The 17,933-nt window shown below is 40.3% G+C and overlaps 2 protein-coding genes across 3 annotated transcripts; one reads left to right on the forward strand and one right to left on the reverse strand.

Moving 5' to 3' along the window:
• Window positions 1–757: 757 nt before the first annotated feature.
• Window positions 758–7,363, reverse strand: ech1 (enoyl CoA hydratase 1, peroxisomal). Of its 2 annotated transcripts, XM_085244291.1 has the most exons (11): window positions 7,203–7,359; window positions 7,032–7,108; window positions 4,480–4,648; window positions 3,770–3,858; window positions 3,558–3,682; window positions 2,895–2,943; window positions 2,142–2,206; window positions 1,838–1,908; window positions 1,650–1,721; window positions 1,413–1,563; window positions 758–1,152 (listed from the first exon to the last, which is right to left on the reverse strand). In XM_085244291.1, the coding sequence occupies exons 2-11, from the start codon at window positions 7,066–7,068 to the stop codon at window positions 1,048–1,050; spliced, it is 933 nt and encodes a 310-aa protein (XP_085100417.1). In that variant the 5' UTR covers window positions 7,069–7,108; window positions 7,203–7,359; the 3' UTR covers window positions 758–1,047. The 2 variants fall into 2 exon arrangements, with proteins under 2 accessions (XP_085100417.1, XP_085100416.1); XM_085244290.1 differs by having other exon boundaries at window positions 7,032–7,363.
• Window positions 7,364–7,381: 18 nt separating this feature from the next.
• On the forward strand, window positions 7,382–17,871 carry LOC146560306 (delta(3,5)-Delta(2,4)-dienoyl-CoA isomerase, mitochondrial-like). Its single transcript, XM_085244289.1, has 10 exons — window positions 7,382–7,541; window positions 13,980–14,148; window positions 14,770–14,858; window positions 14,946–15,070; window positions 15,685–15,733; window positions 16,422–16,486; window positions 16,720–16,790; window positions 16,908–16,979; window positions 17,066–17,216; window positions 17,477–17,871. The coding sequence occupies exons 1-10, from the start codon at window positions 7,403–7,405 to the stop codon at window positions 17,579–17,581; spliced, it is 1,035 nt and encodes a 344-aa protein (XP_085100415.1). The 5' UTR covers window positions 7,382–7,402; the 3' UTR covers window positions 17,582–17,871.
• Window positions 17,872–17,933: the final 62 nt, after the last annotated feature.

Here is a 17,933-nt window from a genome sequence, read left to right on the forward strand (position 1 = left end):
GACTGGGCACCCTCTATCAACCTGGGTCATACCGAGTTTAAAGCTTCTACCACAGCGAAATTTGATTGGTTAAAAGAGAGAGAGCGATATCAAAACAGCCACGAAAAGTCCCGCATATGTTGCATTGTTAACTTGTTTTTCACCGGAGCTAATAAAGCACAATGGAATACAATTTTTGATTCTTTCTTGTAAGATTCTATTGTGACACCATCACTGATGATGTTTTGTGCTTGCTTGAGTATCCTCCAGTTTTCGTTTTGCCATGTTTTTCTTTTCTGCTGTTCTCACCACTCCTCGCAGTGCCTGTTTGTCTGTTACAGCAGCGGTCCCCAACCGGTACCGGTCCGTGAGTCGTTTGGTACTGGGCCAGGAGAGTTGAGCCTCAGGTGTGAAATGTCTGGTTTTCAGGGTTTTTAATCGGTTTTCAGCGTTATTTTGTTATCGTTTTGATCGTTAACTCTGTTTTCCTGGGTCTTTTCACGTGTGTTATGAATAAATCGTATTTTTTTCGGTACCGGTACTAGTTTTATTTTGTTGTATTTATCTGTGACACTTTAAAGGCCGGTCCGTGAAAATATTGTCCGTGGCACAAAAAAGGTTGGAGACCGCTGTGCTACAGAACAGCCTTGATACCGCACTGGTAAGCAGTGCATTACAACAGACTCAACTGCAGCACGTTAGAAAGAGCTGAGCAGTTGTTCCTCCTAAATCTCCTCTGATGTGCCCTCTTTATTCTACCAAGACTGGAAATTTAAAATCACTTTCACACGAGTCTCTTTAATGAGGAAACATTCAGAAGGTCATTTACAGATGAACAAAATGTTTCTCCGCTCAGTCAGTTAAGATTTGCCTTAGTTAAATATTAGAGCAGGAGAAATATGAACCTGAATGAATTATTAAACACATAATGACATTAACATACTGTCTAGTGTGGATACAGATATCAAGCTAGTAAATGTAATTTTGATTTATAAAATTGCTGTAAGAAAGGCCGGAGTGGAGGAGGAAAGAGGCACTTTCTGTATCTGAGCTTTGCCTCACTGGTGTTCAGAGTTTAGAGTATGTCTTAGTTTTGGGACTCTTCTTCTCGAGGGCTGCCTGAGCTGATTTCATCAGATCTTCAGTCTGAAGCATGCTCATGTTCCACGTGGCCTGGAGAAGGAGAAATTATGAATTTAAGTCAGTACTTTAAAAAGGGAACTTTATAAGTTCATATGCATTTAAGTGAGCATGCCACATCCCCTTTATGCTATCAAGTGTCATATAAAAGACACCAGGAAACTGAAATGGAGGGAATGAGGTAGCAATGCCAGATTCCTTCCGTAGAACTCTGAACACAAACCTTAAGAGTGACGTTGTGAAGCTGACAAAAATATGCACAGAAAACTTTGTCATATTATATTCATCCTTACAATGTAATCCAGTCCATCTGCTACGCTGTGGTTTCTGGCATAGATGAGGTTTATTTTGGTGCCCTGCACAGCAACTGGGCTGCGACCAGCAATCTCTCCAGCAATCTCCAGAGCTCCAGCCATCATCGCCTCCTTATCTGCAAACACTCGGCTGAAGAAGAAGGGAAGGGTTTCAAACTGTTAGAATGAATAAGTGCTTTTAATTTGGAAAAAGAGTGATGAGGGAACATTGTTTACCTGACCAGTCCGCTGCTCTTAGCTTCATCAGCATACATCTTTCTCGCTGTCAGAGCCAGTTCATTAACAAGACTGTTGAAAATAGAAATAGATTTTTTTTTAACCTACAAGCATTCAGTCACTTAACAGTGTCATGTCATAAATTTCTTTGAAACTTGTCCCAATTGTAAATCATGCTGCTGGCTCACCTTTGGCTGCCGATGACCTTCGGGAGTCTCTGGAGTGTTCCAACATCTGCTGCAAGTCCAATATCAACCTCCTATGGAGCCAAAGCAGAGGGCATCATCAATGCTACATTTAGCAAACAGAATCTCAAGATCTAGTGTGTAATCTCTGCTCAAAACCTTGCTGTAGGATATGACAGGTCAAAGAGATCAAGATCTGTGAAATTGTTTAACACAAATCTTCATAAGTTGGTCTTAATTGAATCAGCTATCTATTCCATGCTTTCCCAATTGTCCTCACCACAGTGATAAAATCAGATGATTATACCTTAACTTGGAACCAGGCGTCCTGGGTGCACAGGCGAATGTCACAGGCTGTAATCATGTCAACACCTGCCAGAGAAAACACCACCTACGGTTAACTCACCGAAGCTCCTTTCTCCACCAAACTCAATGCGTCAAACACCTCCACAACCAAGAAGCCTGTATCACAGCCTGTGGGTTTCCCTGGCTCCTGCTAGCATCATGTCCATGCAGTAAACTAACCAGTTATATATCAAAGCTTGAAAACATAGTATTTTCAAATGTCTTGTTGTCTTCTAGGGTCAAGTCGAAAGCAGCCATGGGGAAGAGGGGCATATGTATAGTTTCAGCCACCGCCTTCAGAACACAGCAAATCTCCTTGGGGAGATATTTCAATTCAAATTCATCCATACCACAAACACGTTGGACTGGTCCAGCTGAATGACTCAATTAGGAATTTTAGGGGATTTGAAGCTTTTCACACAGTGGCTACAGCTTCTTATATCTGCACACTTCTCAAAGCATCATCCTCCTAACTTCAAGTGTTAAAATGCATAAAACAAAGGCTTAAAAAACAAACGAACATTCATTTATTTCTTCTTGGCTGTAAATGCGTTTATTTCTGCTGTAAAGTTGGACATTTTAACACGACACTCTTTGGGAATTCACTCCCTTTTGCAGCCAGACTCAAGCAGACATTCGAGGAACTTTAGTGTTTTTCTAACTCCTGTACCTTAAGATGATTCACTACAGCACTGTAATCTTTACAATGTCCTACCTGCTCCTACACAGGCTCCATGGATGGCCACCACAACAGGCTTCGGGCACTGCGAGAACACAATTCAAGAGGAAACGTACTTTAATGATAGTGAGGGAGAATTTGTAAGGAAGGGAAGCTTGGTGCACGCTGGGTCCTACTGCTCTTACACTACAGACATTAACAGTGTGACAGTGTATCTTGTATTGAGTTCTTACTGTTGTTTCATGCAGGTCACACAGATGAGCAATGCCAATGGAAAAAAATATAATTTCATTACAAAAACTGGAATTTTAAAGACAAAATAACCATAAAATAAATCCTATGTTTGTAACTTCTAATCTGTCCTAAGGCTTTCTTTGGCTGAAGTAAGATTTCCACCATTCATCATTTATCCAATTCATAGCCAGGGTTGGTGGGGGGATTAAGTCTATCCCAGCTGACCCATGGTAAAAACTGATGACTGAATTTTAAAAGATAGCAATACAACAGTGGACATGAATGCAAAATGAGCTTTCATGAACCCTAATATTGTTAATATAACTTATCTTGATTTAGAGAGGCAACATCTGAGCAAGAAGCACAGTTCAGGAACCTTCCTGATAAAATCTGATAATTCAGTCACACCTCATGTTTGTGACTGGTTCAGTCTTCTCACTCTTTACATTAATAATGCGCTCTGACCTTCTCTATGACGGAGAAGGTCTCTTGGAATTTCCTAATCTTTTTTTTTAACCCCCAGGAGATTCTGGCTGTGTCGTCTCCTTCTGGTTGAAGTACATTGTTCATCATGTCCATGAGATCGATACCTGCGCATTAACACAGATGAGATTTTACACACTGATTATACTCCACTGAGAGAAGAGAACAGAGGTTTTAATATTCTGTATACCCACCAGCTGTGAAGAGCTTCCCTGCTCCAGAAACTACCACTGCTCTGCACTCGGGGTCCTCAGAGAGCTCATTAAAGCAGGTCACCATCTCACTGGCAGAGAAACACAAGTTCAGATCAGTGTTCACCCAAATAATAATTTAGCTTTTAATTCCAGTGATTAGTTTGACTTTTTGAGCTCTTTTATGTCTGATAATTTAACACTTTTAGAGTTCCATGTATTAGCATTATATTTTTTATTCACACTAAATGATGCAATATTGATTCTCAACGATTCACGAAATAGTAATAGTCTGAATATTGTGTTCACTTGTTTGTAGGGAATGACTGTATTTATTTAAACTCTTGTATGTGCTTCTCTCCTGATCAGAGGACTGAATACGTTTGGGAGCTAGCCTACTTGCTGGTCTGTGCTGTTACACAACGAGGGTTGCAGGATGAATGAAAACAAAAACAAACTTATACAAGTGCTTTTCCCCCCCTCACACACTATACTCCCAGCATAAGTAAGAGAAGCCAGCTGAGGTAAATACATGCTGGGTATGATGAACCTTCTCTTTATTTTCACCAAGATAAATAAGGAATATGGACAATATGGACTTTCTAACTGAATATAAACTGTGAGACAGGTTCCAGCATCCAGGTATAATATATAGCATTTGTCATGCCTCTGACACTGTGTAAAATATGTATATATGTAATTCTGATTCCTGCCTCCAGAAAGCACTGTTCATGGCATTGCGTTTCTCAGGCCGGTGAAGTTCAACATGCGTGATGGACTCTGTAGGACGACTGATGGCCAGGGTTGTGTACGGAGGGGTGGCACCACCTGAAGATGACATGGCTCTGGCCACAGTTTGACTAGGAAACCGCAACCCCTTATCTAAGAAGAAAAAACAGAACAACATTAGACTGTGGCCGAGAAGCAAGAGTCGTGAAAGCTACAAGGCTACAATGGACTATTCATAGGCCTTTTCTCATCTTTACCATTTTGTATCTTACTTACATTCAAGGCCTCAACTCACCTGTACACCTCAGTATTGGTTCAGTTTTACAATAAAGTGGTACAGTTTTACAGTAATTGCAATAGTTATTGAAAGGAAGAGGATACAACTAGCACAGACCTATAACAACTGGACAATAGAAGAAAAAATAAATATTGTCTGGCCTGAGTCTCGATTCTGATCTTGGTGCAAAGAACATGTTGCCTCGCAGCAGTGGTTTCACTAAGCATCTTCTGAATACTACGTCTATCTGAGTGTTGTTGCTGACCATGTCCATCCCTTTATCACCACAGTGTACCCATCCTGTGATGGCTGTGTACAGCAGGATAACAAGCCATGTCACATGTTTCCAGTACCTTGGTGAATCTGTGACATGAAGAATTAAGGTAGTTCTGAAGGTAAAAAGGAGTCCAACCTACACTAGGAACCTAATAAAGTAGCTGGTGAGTATAAATAAAGAAAAAAGTCAAGATATGATTAACAAAATTAAAACAAATATATAATGGGGTCATTAATCACCGCAACTCTGTCAATTTAACCGCTAAAATAGTAATTTCGTTTAAGCAAGTGATCAGTCCACCACTATTTATTCATGTTTTTCCACAGTCAACTCCCTTTTCTCACTTCTAGCTACTCAAATGCAGATATTGTTTGAAGAAAAAAGAAAAAACATATTTATACACTATTAAACTATATAAAATACATGGAGCAGAAAATCAACATTTATGACAAATTAAAATCACTACTATAACCTGTATAAAGTACACATTTTCTTGCGCTTCTACTCTGGACTTTACGGCAGCGCTTATTCTCCTTCATTGCTGATCGCAAAGAACAGTTATGCTCAGATGGAAAGATGATGCAATATTTGAGTAATTGTGTTGAACTAGAGCATAATTCCCTCCCTTCATTTTTGTGGAATATGCAGACGATAGAGATGAAACTTCCAGACGTAGTTTGAGTCGTTGGACGAGAGAAAGAATGCGTCGAAAGTTTCACGTGAACTTTCAAGGATGATTTTTAATGAATTTTTGAATATGATGCAATCAGACTGTCTAAATGAAATCTGTTCGTATGTGTGCGCGAGTTTGCGATTAGCAATGAAGGTGAAAGGGCGCTGCAGTATAGTGATGGGATTTCCGGCTCTTTTTAGAGAACCGGCTCTTTCGGTTCCAAACCGGCTCTTCAGGTTGTTTTGTTGCTTCAATTAATTTATTATTAACAATAATATAAAATTATGCACAAAAGGAATTACCAATGTAAAAAAAAAAGTGGTTTTATTTATATAGAAATATATGCGGTGGCCTCTAGAGACAAAACACGTACAAACTCCAAAACACATTTCTAGCATGAACTGAACTTCCAAAACAGAGCTACCCAGATCACTTAAATTACACAATTGAAAGCATGAAAGCATATGTGTATTGTTTGTGTATTTATACACAAGCATTCATATATAGTCAAATAATTAAAAAAAAAAAAAAAAAAAAAAAAAAAGTTCATTTACCTGTTACTACCACACACCAAATCCGGTCATTGGTACTTGCTGGCTTGTGTAGCCACTAGGTAACAAAAGCTCAACACTGCCCCTAGCATCCTGGAGCACTTCGGTTGTATTTTATACTGTTTTGAGTTTTTATGTGCTTCTGAGTTTTTACGTGTTTTTACGTGTTTTGGAGTTTTTACGTGCTTCGGAGTTCGTACATGATTTGAAGTTTGTATGTGCTTTGTCTGTAGGGGCCACCGTAAATATACTTTTATTTATTCACTCCACATAAAATGTAATAAATAAATCATATAATACAAAAATCAACTATTCACATTTCAACTTTTAACTATTTAAATTTTCAGCTTAACCCATGGCTCGCGATAAGGCACCGGCTCGCGTCGTTCACGTCAAAGAATCGGCTCTAAGAGCCATTTCGTTCGCGACCGACCCATCACTACTGCAGTAAAGCCTAGTGCAAAAGTGCAAGAAAATTTAGGCGGCGGAAAAGAGGTGGCTGCTTCACCGCGGCTCACAAATGACGGCTTGACCGTCACTTGACCGCGATCTTACAAACCACTGAAGCTGCACTGACGAGCTTTCACCCACTTATCCCTATAAAAGGTTTTGTGCATCGACACACGGCTCCGAGCTAAAACAGCGACAAACATTCAGAACATCCGGTGTATTTTCACACGCTTTGATGGGTTTCCCTACTAATTAACAACAAAGTTAAAATAATAATAAAAAAATACAAACAAATCACCGACACTTACATTTGGTGACAGCTGACCTGAAAACCACTGCCAACATCGCCCTTTGAACGGTGCAGAGTCCAGACCGTTTGGCGAGGCTGCATACAGAAACAATCATTCACTTCACCTGGCCCTCTGGACATTAGCCAGTTAGCTTTGCTAAAGCTAAGTAGTTATCAGCAGGGATCTTACGTGAGTTAATCGGTAGTTCACCGGTTATCCTTCGCACAAACAGCAGACATACAGCGTGGCTTTACTTAACAAATGTTAACGCACAGCTCATTAAATGAACCCGTGACGTCACTATGTGAACTATAAACAATTCGAACATTCCCTAGCTAAGTTAGCACTGGCGCTGCCGTAAAGCCTAGTGTAGAAGCGAAAGAAAACTTATGCGTCAGATAAGAGGCGGCTGGCTTCACTGCAGATCACAAATGACGGTTCACTTGACCGTGTTCACTAAACAGTCTGAACTCTGCAGGATTCAAAAGGCGATGTTAGCGATGGTTTTCAGGTCAGCTGTCACTAGATGTAAGTGTCTATAATTTGTTTATATTTTATTATTTTACTTTAGATGTTGTGTTAAGTAGTAGTAAAACGTATCAAATCGTGTGAAAATACACTGCATGTTTTGAATGTTTGTCGCTGTTTTAGCGCGGAGCCGTGTGTTGAAGTTCTGGAGTCAAAAATTGGAAACAAAACCTTTTATAAAGATAAGTGGGTGAAAGGTCGTCACTGCAGCTTCAGTGTTTCGTAAGGTGCAGGGCTCACTTTGTGTTCTTTAATTTCACCCCTATGAAATATAAAGAGTCTTTTCAAAAACCAACCAGAAAACATTACACAGCTTCGAGAATACACGACTGAGGCAGGCTGGTCCTAATATTAAGTCAAGTCAAAGTCAAAGTCAACTTTATTTGTCGATTCTGCCACATGTACAGGACATACAGAGAATAGAAATTGCGTTACTCTCAATCCCTAGATAAATAGCAAATGAACATTTAAATATATTTAAATATAAAAGTGATTAAAAATGCAAGTAAAATAATTAAAAAGTAAAAATTTAAATAAATACCTTTTATTAACTGCATTTGTTAAAATAAAAAAACTTTAAAAAAAAAGAACAGAGCACAATAAAAGTTGACTGTGGCATGTCCTATCCTGTAATACTATCCTAAATTAAATAAAACCACCATACATTGAACTGGACTTGCCAGTAGCTAAGGACCATGAGAGAAGAAAATCACACGTGCAAACCAACTCTACACCCCAGGTGCCGTACAACAAAAGTAGTGTGGAAAACGACCCACAACCGAAGGTCCCACAGATACTGAGTATCCTCAATTCACTGCATTAAAAAAAAAAGTCATAGGTAATAGGGCACTTAACATCAGACTAGGGTTGCCAACTCCCTGAAAAATAAATAAGGGACACCTCGTGGCCAGGGCCGGGCAACCCAGTTGTCTTCACCCTTCCCAGTGTGGTGAATTTTCTAGCTCTTTTTTTGTGTGTGAAATTATTTTTTTTAACCATTTGACTTGAATTTGATTTAAGCAGATGCATATTCTATTCTTTGTGATATGAACACATGTGAAACAAATGATCATTTAGCCATTTATCTTTAGCTCAAAATGACAACATTAACACATAAAACAGGTCTCTTTCTTAAACAGAAGCCTGTCATGCTTAACTTTTGAGAATATAAGTAAATCTTTCTTTAAAAGAACTTTGTCCTGCTTAACTTAAAATAATAGAAAATAATAGAAAGAAAAACATTCTTGTAACAGTGCACATTTAGTGCATTTAGTACAATTGGCTTCAGTTGAGGTATTATTTCAGCTTTTCTAATGCTAATCAGCTGCTCCTGTTTGTAAACCCGCTTGTTCCCATGATTACGCATCATAACTCATCATCATTATTCATCTATGTATTACTTTTATGTATTAGTCATCAATTTGTTGTAATCATCTATCCTTGCAGTTGTTTATTACACAAAATAAATTATATTATCACACTTCTGGCCACATAGCGCTGATATTCACTGCACATGCCCATATTAACTTTTTCCAGCCAGGTGTTTTCCTTTTCCCATTCTTCCCTTTCTCTGAGCGAACAAACATTGCTGCTCTGATGCTGGGCTCACACTGTGCGGTTTTTGGCCCATTTTGAGACGATTTTTGAGTCGTGCGACCGTTTTGGTGATCGGACCGATTTTGGCCTTCATCGTGCGTCGTGTAGTATACGTGGGGTAACGAGAAGTGATTAACACCTCACGACCAGCTCCCGATCATCAATCGCTCGTGAGGGTGTCACCACAGCCGCTCACACTGCTCACGCGCAAACACGTAAACGTCGGTGAAAAAGACGGAGCAGCACAGCTGTGCAGCGTGTGATCTGGACACAAGCGATGGAGGCACTTGTAGAACTTTGGAAAGCTCATCCGAGCCTTTTCGATGTGGCATCACAAAATTATCACGACCACAACAACCGTGAAAACAGTTGGATTTACACTGCTGCTCAATCACAGCTGCCTGATCAATGTTTTTCATTAGCAATTTAGCAAAGTTGATGGTGGTGGTGTGTCTGTGTGAGTGAAAGACAGAGAGAGAGAGCGCGACAGATTTTCTGTTATAACCTTCATTTTATGGACTCACAGGGTGAGCTCTCAGGTCGCATCAGAGCATCGGGCCGTATAGTGTGAGACCCTGCATCGTGACCTACCAACTTCTAACCCCTGCGAGTCAATCGTGCAGTTTGAGCAGGAGCTGAATATCGCGACTGAAAAAATCGCACAGTGTTTGCCTAGCTTTAGGTGTACTGTCGTCCGAGACTTGCACCGCAGTGTCGGCGTTTGTTTCCCTGTTGGCCATGCTTCTTGTTGTGGTCACCTGTTGTCTTCCGGTATTTTCTCCGCAAGCGACCTTTCCTCGACCAATGAGATGAGCGGTAATCTGAATTGTCATACTCGAATTGTCATAAGTGTGCTGTCAGCTCATTGGTCACAAAGCAGGAGAGAGGCTGGGAATTATGTTTTCAAACAAAGCGTTAATTCCATTAACATTTATAGACTACTTTTGATTCTCACTGTATTACGGGACAAAGTGCGTCCCTTATTAGCTCAATACGGGACGTGTACTTTTTTTTCTAAATACGGGACGATTCCGTATTTTAAGGGACGGTTGGCAACCCTACATCAGACGCATTGCTCACAGTGAAACTACAAAATGTACTCCCAACATAATAAAAACACAGACGATATTTGATCCCAGCGCACTCCAAAAAGGAATGACGCTCTCTCTGACGAATGGTACAAATCAAATGTGCAGGTACAAATGTCACTGTAAACAAACACCAGAAACGTAAAGGATCCCCAGAGTCTGGCTACGTGGTCAAACCAAATATAAACAGTGTCACAAAACTGTAGACGGTACAAGACAGCAGTTCCTTAAAGGACGGGGCCAAACGGCGGCTGCTGCAGACGTTTCCCTCAGCTTGACTGGGCCGAAACGATCAACACTGCCCGCCGAACAGGCTACAGTGGGCAGCAATTAAATCCCTGCCGGTAGAAGGGCAGCCGCCCTCTCCAAAACGGCAGAAAATAAATACACGGCCACTCTGTAACTGTACAGCCTGAAAAGTACAGTTACAGTACATTAGTGTCTAATACCTCACTCACAAATTGAGCAATAAATTGGGAAAGCTTCTCTTATTCTGATTCTTTTTCTTCTTCAGATTATTTATTGGTGGTTGACAAACAACAAAATGTTGCATTACCGCCACCTACTGGTGTGGAGTGTGGACCGAAATGCCAAAAATAAAAATCCATTCAAAGCTTCCCAAGCAAACTAGTCTGCCTTAAAAAACCAAAATATGGCCTGATAACATTCACTTCTCAAGTTCTTACGAAATAAATCAACCAAGTCCACTTTCATGTAGCCAAGCTTTTTGATTAATTGTCTTCTCTCTGCATCATATTTCTAACAATGCAATAAAACTTGTTCTGTTGTTTCCTGTTCTCTGTTGCAGTCACACTCCCCTGTACTGTGTTTTCCTATTAAAAACAATGCGCTATTCAAACCTGTGTGTCCAAATCTAAGTCGAGATATAACTGTCTCCTCTCCCCTGTTCCTTCCTGTGCTTCTCATTTCTCCTATTTTTCCTTTGGATTTTGTAAAACCATCGCCCTCTCCTAGAGATGACATGTGGCGGGCTTTGATTTACATATAAACTCAGAAATATCAGATAAATCAGGAAGATCAAAGGTGGAAAGGGGCTGAAAATGGAGAAAAGGTTCTGGAGAGGGGGTAGACACAGCATTTGAACTGAGTTGCCGGATTAATGTTATTCATTTTTGTAGTGAAGAACAGCATCAAGGAGTTACAGATTTCAGAAGAATAGAAGTGTGGTGGTAAAGCGTTGGGGGGCTGAAGAAGTTTTTTGAGAAGTGAAAACATAGTCCTGGAGCTACTCTCACAAGAAGTGATAATACCAGAGTAGAAGCTTTGTTTGGCCTGATTGATGGAGTCTTTATATTGGAGTACATGATATTTATAGATTTCTGCGTCAACAGTTAAAGCAGATTTCTTATAACTACGCTCTAGCTGCCGAGCTTTGGCCTTCAAAACTCGGAGGTCAGAGGTAAACTAGGCAGCAGAGCGAGCGAAGGAAACAGTGAGTTTTTACAGGAGCCAGAGAATCAAGGACAATGAGTAAACAATTATTATTATATAACAACAGATCATCGGGGGTAGAATAGAAGACAGGATTGGGAATATTGTCCAATCTGGTAACGAGAATGTCCATATCAATGTTCTTGATGTTGCAGAACGAAATTAGGCGGGTTGGCTTGGTAGAAGCGCAACAGAGAGTGAGGTTAAATGAAAGGAGGAAGTGGTCAGTTATGGGGATTTCAGCAGCAGAAAGATTCGAGGGAGTAAGACCAGAACAGCAGACCAAGTCCAAGGTGTGTCCTTTTTAGTGAGTGGGAAAGTTGACAAACTGTTTGAATTCAAAGCCCTTGAGACAGGAGGAAATGTCTCTGGTGAGCAGAAAGTTATTATTTTCGATATGAATGTTGACATCTCCTATCAAAGTAACATTTGGGGAGAGAGATGAAAGGTGGGTTAGTAGGTTCGCAAAGTCACTGAGGTTAGGTTTGGGGGGGCGGTATACAGTAGCTATGATGGTGGGAATAGGTCCAGTCAGCTCACTTAAAAGTCACTCTAGAGAACTAAATCGATCAAAATTAACTGGCAGGACTTTCAAGTGCTGGCGAAAAATGATCGCGGGACCAACCCCACGATCTGAGCAGCAAGGTTTCGAAAAGTAAACAAACCCCAGAGGAGTGGATTCATTCAGTTGAGAAAAGTCATCAGGTTGTTGCCAGGTTTCAGTTAAACAGAAAAAGTCAAACTTACAGTCAGATAGGAGCTCTTGGATGAGAGGCCCCTTATTTGTCAGTGAACGGCTGTTTAGAAGACCGACGCAGAGTCTTCTTTGATTGATATACTTCTTTGTTCTGTCATTTCCATAGCATTACACCAACTACAGTTAGATGTTTAACTATCTTAAAAAGTGTGCCATTCAAAAAGCAATGACCTGTTCTTATTTTATTTATAATTGTCTCCTCCCGGCTACTTATTCCTCTGTTTCCAGTAACTTCATCTGTATTTTGTATGAATGGGGAAATGAAGCCTGTGTGGCCTTATACCGACAGACACCACCCTGCAATTAAAGTACAGGGGTGTTTCCACTCAACACAACCTGACAAGCAGCAAGAATGAGCGGTGGAGAGTAGTCCATTTAGCTGCATATAGTTTAATTGCGTATAAATATGCTTTTTCTTTTTTTTTCTTCAAACAAAAGCTGCATTTGAGGAGTTAGAAGTGAGGGGAAAAGACTAACTGTGGAAAAACATGGATCAATAGTGGTGGACTGCTCACTTTCTTAAACAAAATTACTATTTTAGTGATTAAATTAGAGTTGTGGTGATTTATGACTCCATTAGATATTTGTTTTAATTTTGTTTATCATATATTTACTTTTTCCTTTATTTACACTCACCAGCCACTTTATTAGGTTCCTTGTGCAGGTTGGACCCCTTTTGCCTTCAGAACTACCTTAATTCTTCATGTCACAGATTCAGCAAGGCGCTGGAAACATGCAACATGGATGGGTACACTGTGGTCATACAGGGATGGACACACTCAGAATATATACCAAAATATTCTTGGGCAAGATACTAAGCCCAGGTTGATCTTTGATGTGTCTGTCAAGGTATGAATGTGTGCAAAGAAAGCACTTACATAGAAGAAGAAGAAGAAGAATGTTCAAATCAGTGCTCAGAGTAGAAAAGTGCTATATAAAACCAGTCCATTTACCATATCTACAAATAATGAGTTGTGGTCTCCTCTGAAGTCTGTACACGGACTAATCAAGTGCCCTGATTGCTCTCCATTCCTGGACAAGTGCAGCCTGCAGCTGTGAAATGGTCACTGTGGCTGCTTGTGTTGAACACATCGACTTAGCATGTCCCAGACATTTTCACAGCGAGGTGTACTGGGACTAAATGCTTGGCTGGACTGTGCAGACATTGTTGTGCTGAAACAGTCACAGGGTGTCACTATGTCGACTCAGATCACCAGTGGTCATCTCATTGACATCCAAGGCTGGACATCCATGCCAACTTCAGTCAGTTGTGGAATTGTGGCACTGATGACAATGTTGTGCATACCCTTGTTTTGTTTATTTGTTGTTTATTCGGTGTGTGTCTCTGCTCTATAATACTGGCTTGAGAACACTGTAGACTGAACCAATACTGAGGTGTACAGGTGAGTTGAGGCCTTGAATGTAAGTAAGATACAAAATGGTAAAGATGAGAAAAGGCCTATGAATAGTCCATTGTAGCCTTGTAGCTTTCACGACTCTTGCTTCTCGGCCACAGTCTAATGTTGCTCTGTTTTTTCTTCTTAGATAAGGGGTTGTGGTTGCCTAGTCAAACTGTGGCCAGAGCCATGTCATCTTCAGGTGGTGCCACCCCTCCGTACACAACCCTGGCCATCAGTCGTCCTACAGAGTCCATCACGCATGTTGAACTTCACCGGCCTGAGAAACGCAATGCCATGAACAGTGCTTTCTGGAGGCAGGAATCAGAATTACATATATACATATTTTACACAGTGTCAGAGGCATGACAAATGCTATATATTATACCTGGATGCTGGAACCTGTCTCACAGTTTATATTCAGTTAGAAAGTCCATATTGTCCATATTCCTTATTTATCTTGGTGAAAATAAAGAGAAGGTTCATCATACCCAGCATGTATTTACCTCAGCTGGCTTCTCTTACTTATGCTGGGATTATAGTGTGTGAGGGGGGGAAAAGCACTTGTATAAGTTTGTTTTTGTTTTCATTCATCCTGCAACCCTCGTTGTGTAACAGCACAGACCAGCAAGTAGGCTAGCTCCCAAACGTATGCAGTCCTCTGATCAGGAGAGAAGCACATACAAGAGTTTAAATAAATACAGTCATTCCCTACAAACAAGTGAACACAATATTCAGACTATTACTATTTCGTGAATCGTTGAGAATCAATATTGCATCATTTAGTGTGAATAAAAAATATAATGCTAATACATGGAACTCTAAAAGTGTTAAATTATCAGACATAAAAGAGCTCAAAAAGTCAAACTAATCACTGGAATTAAAAGCTAAATTATTATTTGGGTGAACACTGATCTGAACTTGTGTTTCTCTGCCAGTGAGATGGTGACCTGCTTTAATGAGCTCTCTGAGGACCCCGAGTGCAGAGCAGTGGTAGTTTCTGGAGCAGGGAAGCTCTTCACAGCTGGTGGGTATACAGAATATTAAAACCTCTGTTCTCTTCTCTCAGTGGAGTATAATCAGTGTGTAAAATCTCATCTGTGTTAATGCGCAGGTATCGATCTCATGGACATGATGAACAATGTACTTCAACCAGAAGGAGACGACACAGCCAGAATCTCCTGGGGGTTAAAAAAAAAGATTAGGAAATTCCAAGAGACCTTCTCCGTCATAGAGAAGGTCAGAGCGCATTATTAATGTAAAGAGTGAGAAGACTGAACCAGTCACAAACATGAGGTGTGACTGAATTATCAGATTTTATCAGGAAGGTTCCTGAACTGTGCTTCTTGCTCAGATGTTGCCTCTCTAAATCAAGATAAGTTATATTAACAATATTAGGGTTCATGAAAGCTCATTTTGCATTCATGTCCACTGTTGTATTGCTATCTTTTAAAATTCAGTCATCAGTTTTTACCATGGGTCAGCTGGGATAGACTTAATCCCCCCACCAACCCTGGCTATGAATTGGATAAATGATGAATGGTGGAAATCTTACTTCAGCCAAAGAAAGCCTTAGGACAGATTAGAAGTTACAAACATAGGATTTATTTTATGGTTATTTTGTCTTTAAAATTCCAGTTTTTGTAATGAAATTATATTTTTTTCCATTGGCATTGCTCATCTGTGTGACCTGCATGAAACAACAGTAAGAACTCAATACAAGATACACTGTCACACTGTTAATGTCTGTAGTGTAAGAGCAGTAGGACCCAGCGTGCACCAAGCTTCCCTTCCTTACAAATTCTCCCTCACTATCATTAAAGTACGTTTCCTCTTGAATTGTGTTCTCGCAGTGCCCGAAGCCTGTTGTGGTGGCCATCCATGGAGCCTGTGTAGGAGCAGGTAGGACATTGTAAAGATTACAGTGCTGTAGTGAATCATCTTAAGGTACAGGAGTTAGAAAAACACTAAAGTTCCTCGAATGTCTGCTTGAGTCTGGCTGCAAAAGGGAGTGAATTCCCAAAGAGTGTCGTGTTAAAATGTCCAACTTTACAGCAGAAATAAACGCATTTACAGCCAAGAAGAAATAAATGAATGTTCGTTTGTTTTTTAAGCCTTTGTTTTATGCATTTTAACACTTGAAGTTAGGAGGATGATGCTTTGAGAAGTGTGCAGATATAAGAAGCTGTAGCCACTGTGTGAAAAGCTTCAAATCCCCTAAAATTCCTAATTGAGTCATTCAGCTGGACCAGTCCAACGTGTTTGTGGTATGGATGAATTTGAATTGAAATATCTCCCCAAGGAGATTTGCTGTGTTCTGAAGGCGGTGGCTGAAACGATACATATGCCCCTCTTCCCCATGGCTGCTTTCGACTTGACCCTAGAAGACAACAAGACATTTGAAAATACTATGTTTTCAAGCTTTGATATATAACTGGTTAGTTTACTGCATGGACATGATGCTAGCAGGAGCCAGGGAAACCCACAGGCTGTGATACAGGCTTCTTGGTTGTGGAGGTGTTTGACGCATTGAGTTTGGTGGAGAAAGGAGCTTCGGTGAGTTAACCGTAGGTGGTGTTTTCTCTGGCAGGTGTTGACATGATTACAGCCTGTGACATTCGCCTGTGCACCCAGGACGCCTGGTTCCAAGTTAAGGTATAATCATCTGATTTTATCACTGTGGTGAGGACAATTGGGAAAGCATGGAATAGATAGCTGATTCAATTAAGACCAACTTATGAAGATTTGTGTTAAACAATTTCACAGATCTTGATCTCTTTGACCTGTCATATCCTACAGCAAGGTTTTGAGCAGAGATTACACACTAGATCTTGAGATTCTGTTTGCTAAATGTAGCATTGATGATGCCCTCTGCTTTGGCTCCATAGGAGGTTGATATTGGACTTGCAGCAGATGTTGGAACACTCCAGAGACTCCCGAAGGTCATCGGCAGCCAAAGGTGAGCCAGCAGCATGATTTACAATTGGGACAAGTTTCAAAGAAATTTATGACATGACACTGTTAAGTGACTGAATGCTTGTAGGTTAAAAAAAAAATCTATTTCTATTTTCAACAGTCTTGTTAATGAACTGGCTCTGACAGCGAGAAAGATGTATGCTGATGAAGCTAAGAGCAGCGGACTGGTCAGGTAAACAATGTTCCCTCATCACTCTTTTTCCAAATTAAAAGCACTTATTCATTCTAACAGTTTGAAACCCTTCCCTTCTTCTTCAGCCGAGTGTTTGCAGATAAGGAGGCGATGATGGCTGGAGCTCTGGAGATTGCTGGAGAGATTGCTGGTCGCAGCCCAGTTGCTGTGCAGGGCACCAAAATAAACCTCATCTATGCCAGAAACCACAGCGTAGCAGATGGATTGGATTACATTGTAAGGATGAATATAATATGACAAAGTTTTCTGTGCATATTTTTGTCAGCTTCACAACGTCACTCTTAAGGTTTGTGTTCAGAGTTCTACGGAAGGAATCTGGCATTGCTACCTCATTCCCTCCATTTCAGTTTCCTGGTGTCCTTTATATGACACTTGATAGCATAAAGGGGATGTGGCATGCTCACTTAAATGCATATGAACTTATAAAGTTCCCTTTTTAAAGTACTGACTTAAATTCATAATTTCTCCTTCTCCAGGCCACGTGGAACATGAGCATGCTTCAGACTGAAGATCTGATGAAATCAGCTCAGGCAGCCCTTGAGAAGAAGAGTCCCAAAACTAAGACATACTCTAAACTCTGAACACCAGTGAGGCAAAGCTCAGATACAGAAAGTGCCTCTTTCCTCCTCCACTCCGGCCTTTCTTACAGCAATTTTATAAATCAAAATTACATTTACTAGCTTGATATCTGTATCCACACTAGACAGTATGTTAATGTCATTATGTGTTTAATAATTCATTCAGGTTCATATTTCTCCTGCTCTAATATTTAACTAAGGCAAATCTTAACTGACTGAGCGGAGAAACATTTTGTTCATCTGTAAACGATCTCCTGAATGTTTCCTCATTAAAGACACTCGTGTGAAAGTGATTTCAAATATTCAGTACTGTTATTTGCCAAAATATTTTTACTTTGCATAATTTTATCTGATA

This window comes from Mchenga conophoros, linkage group LG14, assembly GCF_057382185.1.
Source record: "Mchenga conophoros isolate Kocher_MC1m ecotype Shallow Benthic linkage group LG14, M_conophoros_male_GT1.1, whole genome shotgun sequence".
Lineage (NCBI taxonomy): Eukaryota > Metazoa > Chordata > Actinopteri > Cichliformes > Cichlidae > Mchenga > Mchenga conophoros.